Genomic DNA, 10,000 nt, shown 5'->3' with positions numbered 1-10,000 from the left:
GTAAAAACGACAGACATTGTTTACAATTTTCGATTCTAGAAAGTAGTTTTGAATCAATGATCTAACAAATAATTCCGTAGATATTAACAAGGAAATACTGAAATAGATTTTGTACATAGAGTCCTAAAAAAATTGCGTTCATAGTCGTATCCAAAATAAATTAGGTGTTTATGTAGGGTTTATATCACTCGTCAGTGAGTCTATTCCTGGGAAAGAAAGAAAAAAAGAAAAAGAAAAAAAATATATATATATACATATATGTATATATATATATATATATATATATATATGTATATATATATATATATATATATATATATGTATATATATATATATATATATAATATATATATACATATATATGTATATATATATGCATATATATAGATATTGTAATAAAGTGTCCTGTAAATGTGTTCCTTTTCATCGAGACCCTTATCATAAACATATCTTTATCGGATCTTTGCATTTTCTCGTCAAGAGAAAATTCTAGTCACACGTGCTATCTTGTCTACGATATGATGCTTTTTTTAATACTACAAATAAAATATATTGATCAGGGATGAGAATGATAACAATAGCTATAATAGTAATATTAATAAAAATAATCATGATACCGATAACACTAAATTCATGAGTGACAAAGGAGTAGATAAGAGTAAGCATCAATTTTGTGTGTAGCCATAATAAATTTTCACATCCCAGAAAATGTTGAAACTGCGATCAAAATATTGCTAACATGGATGTTCCACTATGAAAATATCTGCAAAGGATTTACTGCGCAAGACCAAAAGACACTTTATAGTTATTTTATTTCAGAAAAAAAGTTATTTGCTGGCACAACACAAACACGAATTTAGTATTTCTGTGGTCTAGGATAACATTTTTTCCAAACAAATTACTACTATTGCTTGCATCATTAGTACTCTTATCCATACTACATTAATATATATCCAGACACGGAGACCATAGTGAAATATCAATCAAATGTCACCGAAACTATTGGAACTACTCTGAAATGTGTAGGTCAATTGACGTGGCCATGAGCGGGTGACCTGATCTTTTGCAACATGTGATGCAGGTAGACCATCTTTACTGCTTATCACTGGCTTTCTGTCTCTCTCTCTGTCTCTTTGCATGTGTTTTAATGTATATATTTATGAATATATACATATATACATGTATGTGTGTGTGCATTATATGCATACATATATACATATATACATGTATGTGTGTGTGCATTATATGCATACATATATACATATATATATAGAAAAATATATATACAGATACAGATATACATACATATATATGTACAGATATACAGATACATACCTATATATAGATAGATAGATAGATACATATATATATATATATATATATATATATATATATATATATATATTTATATATATATATATATATATTTATATATATATATATATATATATATATTTATATATATATATATATATTTATATATATATATATGTATATATATATATATATATATATATATATATAATTATATATATATATATATATATATATATATATATATATATATACTATTGTATTTACCAATCTATTCATTTATATCTGTGTGTGTGCATCTTTATATTACGTATGGATGTCACACCACACGCAATAAAAGAACTAATGTTATAATATGACATACACCATAAAGAGAAATAACAAAAAAGGCTCATTGTGCAGCATACGTCATCCCAGGCTATTGCATTTCAAAATATTTTTTTCCTTCTCGCTTAAACAAAAATTCTTGTAGGCCACAAAAACTGGCCCTGATCGAGGGCTTCTCAGCCGCCGTCCGTATATAATGGTCGGCATGCGAGGGACACTCACTGTTCCCACTGACAACACAGCCACTATGAACACTAAGGTGAGCTCCTGTGTGGTGCTTGTGACCTGAACTCGTGCTTTGGATTTCAAGAAGGTTCAGGACATCAGAACACTGAAATTAAGAACTCAGGGAGTGTTAGATTTCTTGTGAAAGCTTTTTTCCCCAAAGTAGACCTTTTGATCTGTAATCCAGTGAATATATTAATTTTGAGTTGGTTTCAAGTGTAGCAAAAAAACTATACTAAAATAAATGATGATAGATAACTAAATGATTAAATAGTGTGATGGTATTAAGATGTATCCCTACTACGACCAGTTTGAGTAAATTGTATATATCCTAAATACTAACACTATTTGTGTAATTGACACGACGGGTCCCGTCCCGGGCACCCGAATATGTTGCGAGCAGAGATTGATCTAATTCCCACACATAATATATAAAGGGATGATGTTAAACACGGTAGCGAAAACATTAACAATATATTATAAAATCAAGATATATATATAACATTATTTACAAGGGAGGCACGATATATATATATGCAAGGGGGAAGCTAAGCCTATCGCAAAGCTAATAATACCTAAGCTATAGTTATATCAATAACACATATAAAGACAACACTAAGGAAATCACAACAGACTAAGGAAAACACAGACAATGCACAGTATATGAAATAAGCTAAGTCACTAAAGGCACTAAAACACTGTCTACCTGGAATCCTTGAGGAGGTGAAGGGAGAGGAAGGACCTCTCGACTTGAAGGTCGAACTAATTCTGTCTAAATCTATCAATGACCTATTTTGAGGAGGATACCGGGTCAGTACGAGGGGCAGCGACAATTCTTCTAATTGGTCAGGGAGCTGCCCGACCCGGCGGTGATTGGTCCACGTGGTAATGAGTGCAGGACTTTGGCCACGCCTCCGAACGTGGGCATTCAGGACTGACCTGGAACTGGGAGACATTGTGTTTAAGTAACTAGAAATATTTAATTATTGCTTCGATATGAATTTTGATTCTTTATCATATACAATAATACCTTCATAAATAGAACATTAATATATATATATATATATATATATATATATATATATATATATATATATATACATATATATATATGTATATATATATATATATATATATATATACATATATCTTTTTTCGTTGCACGAAATCCTCACTTCACTGTACACTCAAACTTTGCTCTCTGTTGCAGATCATCCTCGTCCTGGCCTTCGCTGCCGTCGCAGCCGCCGACAAACCGAGCTTCTCCTACGGCGCCCCCAGGGTGAGGCTCCCGTTGCAAATTTCCTTTAATGTTTAGTAGAAAAAGCATTCATTTTTCATTGCTTTTACATTGATTTGAACTCGTGATGTAAGTCTACAAACACATTTCAAACAAAAAGTGTATATAAGTTCAAACTCACGAAGATACATTCACTTCAAACACGCACATACATAGACAAGTATGTCTGTGTGTATATTTTACGCTTAATAACATATGCACAAACATGATAGATATTGTCATTGTATATCGTTTCACTTGACACCACAAATAAAATCAATCAGTAAACTAAACAAATTATTTGGCCATTTCACAGGTAGCCTCAAGGGAATCCTTCGAATCCTTCGAGTCCACTGAAGCCAAGTACGACTTCAACTGGGCCGTCAATCACGACGATTCCGACAACGACTTCGGCCACCAGGAGGCTCGTGATAACGACAACACTCAGGGATCCTACTACGTGCACCTTCCCGACGGTCGTCTGCAGAAGGTCACCTACTACGTCGATGGAGACTCAGGCTACGTAGCCGATGTCAGCTACGAGGGTCAGGCTCGTTATGACTCCGTTGAATCCAGGGAATCTCCCAGACCCGTCTACTCAGCCCCAAGACCCGTCTACTCAGCCCCCAGACCCCGTATCCCTGACTCACGTGAGTCATTCGAGAGGCCTGCACCCATCCCACTCAGACCTCGCCACTTCGACTCCCGTGAATCCCTCGAACATCACAGCTTCGAGTCCTTCCACTCGGATGAGGATGTCCGCAGACACTTTGGTTGAAACACCACATGCAAGAAATGACGGAAATTTCAAAAGCTGCGAAAGTATTTATTAGAATGAATGTGTCAAATAAATGTCAATAAGCAAATTATAACTTTTTATTGAATAGATTTAACATGATTCTTCATTATTACTATTACTCATCAATGGGTTCACAAGGGTATGATGATCCCACAAAATAAAAAGAAAATGATCACTCACACAGCAACTCATTAAATTCTAATAGGATTGATATATAGAACTGCACATCACTCAAACATTTAACTAAGTCTTAGAAAGAACCTACTAAATAGCATACTACTCAGAAATACCTACAGAAAATCACGGGACCGGAATTCGCATCCGGTTTGGAAAAAACGACAGGTCTCAAATTACCAAACTCAAAAGAAAAGACATTGTTTACAATTTTTGACTCTGAAAGATTTGAATCAATGATCTAAAATAGTTTCATAGATGTTGAAAAAGGAAATACTGGAATGGATTTTGTCTAAAAAGTCCTGTGTTCAAAGTCGTATCTAAGATAAATTGTGTGCGTTATATAGGGTTTATATCATTCGTCAGTAGGTTTATGTTATGGAAAATATTAAAATTACATATATATTGTAATAAATGGTCCCGTAAATGAGTTTCTGTTCATAGAGACCATTATAATAAACAAATATTTTTATCTGATCTTTGCATTTTCTCATCAAGCGATGATTCTAGTCACATGTGCTATCGTGTCTATATTATGATGCTCCTTTGATACTACTAATAAATATAAATTGAGCAGGAATGAGAACGATGACAATAGATATGATAATATTGATAAAATTACTCATGATACTGATAACAATAACTGCATGAATGACAAAGGAGTAGAGAAGAAAAAATATCAGTCTTATATGTAGCCATCATAAATTTGCAGATCAGAGAAAATGCTGAAGCCGCAAACAAAAAATTGCTAAGAACATGGATATTACAACATGAAAGTAAGTGCAAAGGATTTACTATGCAAGAACAAAAGACACTATTATTATATTTCAGGAAAGAAAAAAGAAAGAAAGAAAACAACTTATTTGCTGTTACAACATACATAAGAATTTACTGTTACTGTGGTCTTGAATAACGTTTTTTTTTTCTAACAAATTAACTACAATTGCTCATATCAATATATATATATATATATATATATATATATATATATATATATATATATATATATATATATATATACATTTATATATATATATATAATATATATATATATATATTATATATAAATATATATATATAATATATATATATATATATATATATATTTATCTATCTATCTATCTATATATATATATATATATATATATATGAATTAGTGTATATATTAATTTATTTATTTACATCCGTGTGTGTGCACCTTTATATTACGTATGGTCATGTCACACCACACACAATAAAAGAAACTAATGCTACATGATATACACAATAGAATTAATCAACTGGCTCATGATTAAACATACGTCATCGCAGTCTACTCCATTTCAAAAGATTTTATCCTTCTTGCTCAAACAAAAATTCTTGTAGGCCACAAAAACTGGCCCTGATCGAGGGCTTCTCAGCCGCCGTCCGTATATAATGGTCGGCATGCGAGGGACACTCACTGTTCCCACTGACAACACAGCCACTATGAACACTAAGGTGAGCTCCTGTGTGGTGCTTGTGTCTTGAACTAGAGCTTTGGATTTCAAGAAGACTCAGGACATCTGAAGAAAACTCAAATTAAGAACTAATGGAGTGTTAGCTTTCTTGTGAAAACTTTTTACCAAAGAGTAGATCTGTAATCCAGTAAATATATTGCTTCTGAGTTGGTTTCAAGTGTAACATAAACCCATACTAAAAGCAAAATTGGTAGATAATTAAATAATTAAATAGAACATTAATATATATACCTTTTTCGTTGCACAATATACTCACTTCACTGTTCACTCAAACTTTGCTCTCTGTTGCAGATCTGCAATCCAGTAAATACTTGTATTAAATTTTAGTTGGTTTCAAGTGTAACAGAAAAATCATATCAAAAGCAAAATGTATAGACAGATCAATAAATAAGTAAATAATCAAATACAAATTCTTTTTCACAAAACACATTTTACTCAAGTTTCTTTCTCTGTTGCAGATCATCCTCGTCCTGGCCTTCGCTGCCGTCGCAGCCGCCGACAAACCGAGCTTCTCCTACGGCGCCCCCAGGGTGAGGCTCCCTTTGCAAATTTGCTTTAAATGTTTAGTCGAACAAACATTCATCTTTACAGTGCTTTTACGTTGATTTGAACTTGTAACGTAAGTCTACATACACACCCCATACAAGAAGTGTCTATAAGTTCAAACTCATGAATATATAAACATTCACTTCAAACACGGACATACATAGACACTCAAAAGTATATGTATGTGTGTGTTGTACGTTTAATAACATACGCACTAACATGACAGAAACTGGCATTGTATATCGTTTCACTTAACACCACAAATAAAACCAGTAAATAAACTAAACTTACTAAACAAATTATTTGGCCATTTCACAGGTAGCATCAAGGGAATCCTTCGAGTCCTTCGAATCCACTGAAGCCAAGTACGACTTCAACTGGGCCGTCAATCACGACGATTCCGACAACGACTTCGGCCACCAGGAGGCTCGTGATAACGACAACACTCAGGGATCCTACTACGTGCACCTTCCCGACGGTCGTCTGCAGAAGGTCACCTACTACGTCGATGGAGACTCAGGCTACGTAGCCGATGTCAGCTACGAGGGTCAGGCTCGTTATGACTCCGTTGAATCCAGGGAATCTCCCAGACCCGTCTACTCAGCCCCAAGACCCGTCTACTCAGCCCCCAGACCCCGTATCCCTGACTCACGTGAGTCACTCGAGAGGCCTGCACCCATCCCACTCAGGCCTCGCCACTTCGACTCCCGTGAATCCCTCGAACATCACAGCTTCGAATCCTTTCACTCGGATGAGGATGTCCGCAGACATTTTGGTTAAAGGACCACATGCAAGAAATGATGGAAATATCTAAAGTTGCGAAAGTATTTATTAGAATGAATGTGTCAAATAAACGTTAATAAGCATTTGAAAATATTTTATTCAGTTCATTTCGTCCGTAGGTTTCTACCTCATTTTTCATTCTTACTATTTTATTTATTTTTTTTCTACTGATACCTAAGGAACACGAACCCAATAAATAATAGAAGTCACACAGCAACTCGGGGTTTATATACAGAATGTACACTATTCAAACGTTTAACCAAGGCTTAGAAAATACCCATTAAAAATCATGTTCAGAAGTCCCCACAGAAAATCTCAGGAATTCATGTAAATTGTGAAAATACCTCAGATCACCAAAGTCAAAATATTTCTTTGTTGTTTATAGTGTTGAACTATTTTGCAGCACTGGGACTCTAGAACAGGACAATAGATCTTGATCAATAATCTTTACAAAATGAAGTATTCCGTAGACATCAAGGAAAACATTGTGTTCTGTCTCGAAGGTCGCTAAATTCGCGTCCAAAATAATTTGAGGAAATGGCCCATTTGATATGGTAGGTGGATGATATATGCTTTAGTAAATTCCAATATGGTATAAAATGTCTTGGAAATATGTTCCTTTCTTATTTGTTTGTTTGTCTATTTTTTATCATCAACCGATGATTCTAGGCACATGCGCTGTCTTGCTTTGGCTGTGATGCGTTTTCTGATTATATATATATATATATATATATATATATATATATATATATATATATATATATATATAAAAAATAATAAATTAGTATATGATAATAAATATCAGTTTAAGTGCAGCCATAGTAAATGTCGGCATCACGGAAATACAAAAAACATTGAACAACAAATTCCTAGCATCATAAAGGTTACAATTGGAAGATAAGGGCAAGGCACTTATTGTATCATACGAAAGGACATTTCACGGTTATTTTCTTTCAATGGAAACAATTATCGATGATTTGCTTTCAATACACAGCACGAGGCTATTTATAGTCAACAATCGGTATATGAAATTATATATATATATATATATATATATATATATATATATATATATATATATATACATACATATATATATATATATATATATACATATATATATATACATATATATATATATATACATACATACATACATATATATATATATATATATATATATATATATATATATATATATATATATTGATTATCTGTTCAAAAGAATGGGTAAATCACCATTAGTATTCTATGACAACGTTTCGTTTTACTATTTTACTTTTACTATTCTATTATTTAATTACTTATATTCTTTGTAGCATTTGCAATATTGATTAATTCCGATATAAAGATCATAAAGAACCTGTTGTAACTACCTGAACTGGTAAGTCAGTTTATGTGGCCGTGACCTTGCCTCCGTCCTCCCAAGGATGCTATGGGCGTCTGTGAGCAGGTGACCTGATACGTCACCATCCTCTACTACATTACCCAAGATATTTGCTTTATATATACGAAGAAAGAATAGCTAGTAGGACACAAAAACCAGGCCTGGTTCTGGCAAGCGGTTTATAATGGCCAGCAGGCGAGAAGCCACTGTTCTGATTGACCATACAGTCACCATGATCACTAAGGTGAGCTCTCAGTGTGGCTACGAATCTTGTCTGGAGGGAGTGAGGAAGTGCCACAGAAGAGATTGAATCAAGTTCTATGCTTTATTTTCTTTATTTTTTATTTTTCTTTATTTTATTTATTTATTTATTTATTTACTTATTTTAATATACCCGATATCGTTTTTTAATGTTTTTTCTAGGTACATAATTTTTACATCCGATATTCTACCAAAACCTTAGCAAATAACCTACTTATAACTGTTTACTATCATAGGTCTTAGTTGTCCTGGCCTTCGCCGCCGTCGCCACAAACCGAGCTTCTCCTACGGCGCTCCATGGGTGAGGCTCTGTGATGTGCCATGTTTTTTTTCTTCTTCTTCTTCTTCTTCTTCTTCTTTTTCTTCTCATATGGACATAATAATATCTCAATTCATGTAGAGTGTATGTTTGTGTCCGTATAGGCAGCGCACATACGAAAAAAGTACATGCTTGCATACATACATGCATTAAGGTACACACTCTCTCGTACACACGTACATGGATATCATATTGCAAATATATAAAGAACATACCCAATACTATACCGTTCAGGAATCCCAAGTTGAAATAAAACTGATTTGCATCAGTTATCCAAACACATCAGTCAAGTACCTTATTTCAGATTCTACCACCTAGATATCTTAGTATACTTGTTGTACCTTAATTTCTTATAAGGACATACTTCTTATAAATCATAATATTAGTTTTATGGTACAATTTCAACCTGGAAGAACAAACAATCTTAGACATCAAAGGCAAAATCTTTCTTGAAACAATATGTTTACTCTTGTTATCATAACTTCGACAATCTTTTGAGAATCTGTTTACTATAAAACCAAACTGATCGGGAAAGATACACGTGGTTGATACCTCTTCCCATTGACCCTGATTTAAAATTATTCAACATCCTGCAAACATGTTCACCTATAGTTTTGTTTTTAATGTGTTGTATTCAGATTAGAAAATAATAATGATAATAAAAATGAGGATAAAAAAAACACAAAAAAACATGTGAAACGAAAAGATGAAACAAGTAATACTCAAATAATTACAATCAATATTTCATCTTGCATTTATCAACAGTAAGCTAACACATCATAGAAAACGTATACCCAGTTTACAATAGACTGTTTGCAACATGGACTTTACAACCTAGAATAAACATAGTGTTTAGTCCAATATATATATGAAAAGACATTTCACGGTCATTTCAATAATATCATTCATTTCTTTTCACACATTCAACCCATTTGTAATAACTACTGAGTATTGAAAACCTAAGATTAAGCGTCAACAATTCGGTTAATGACAACCTGAAAATGAAAGGTAAGTCAGAATGTTATGTGCTCTTATAATCTAAAAATAATTCGTGCTTCTCTTATATTCGCAAACATTTTACTTCTAT

The 10,000-nt window shown here is 33.1% G+C and overlaps 2 protein-coding genes across 2 annotated transcripts; both read left to right on the top strand.

Moving 5' to 3' along the window:
- Positions 1-1,867: 1,867 nt before the first annotated feature.
- Positions 1,868-4,011, top strand: LOC122255561 (uncharacterized). Its single transcript, XM_086532013.1, has 3 exons — positions 1,868-1,900; positions 3,077-3,148; positions 3,462-4,011. Exons 1-3 carry the CDS (start codon positions 1,889-1,891, stop codon positions 3,921-3,923), a joined length of 546 nt encoding a protein of 181 aa, XP_086388139.1. The 5' UTR covers positions 1,868-1,888; the 3' UTR covers positions 3,924-4,011.
- A 1,552-nt stretch (positions 4,012-5,563) lies between these two features.
- On the top strand, positions 5,564-7,030 carry LOC122255564 (uncharacterized). The gene is made up of 3 exons (XM_086532661.1): positions 5,564-5,597; positions 6,076-6,147; positions 6,482-7,030. Exons 1-3 carry the CDS (start codon positions 5,586-5,588, stop codon positions 6,941-6,943), a joined length of 546 nt encoding a protein of 181 aa, XP_086388787.1. The 5' UTR covers positions 5,564-5,585; the 3' UTR covers positions 6,944-7,030.
- Positions 7,031-10,000: the final 2,970 nt, after the last annotated feature.

Source organism: Penaeus japonicus, unplaced genomic scaffold (assembly GCF_977035675.1).
Source record: "Penaeus japonicus unplaced genomic scaffold, GWHDUDI00000001_assembly GWHDUDI00000037, whole genome shotgun sequence".
NCBI lineage: Eukaryota > Metazoa > Arthropoda > Malacostraca > Decapoda > Penaeidae > Penaeus > Penaeus japonicus.
This window is presented reverse-complemented; position numbering and strand designations above follow the sequence as displayed.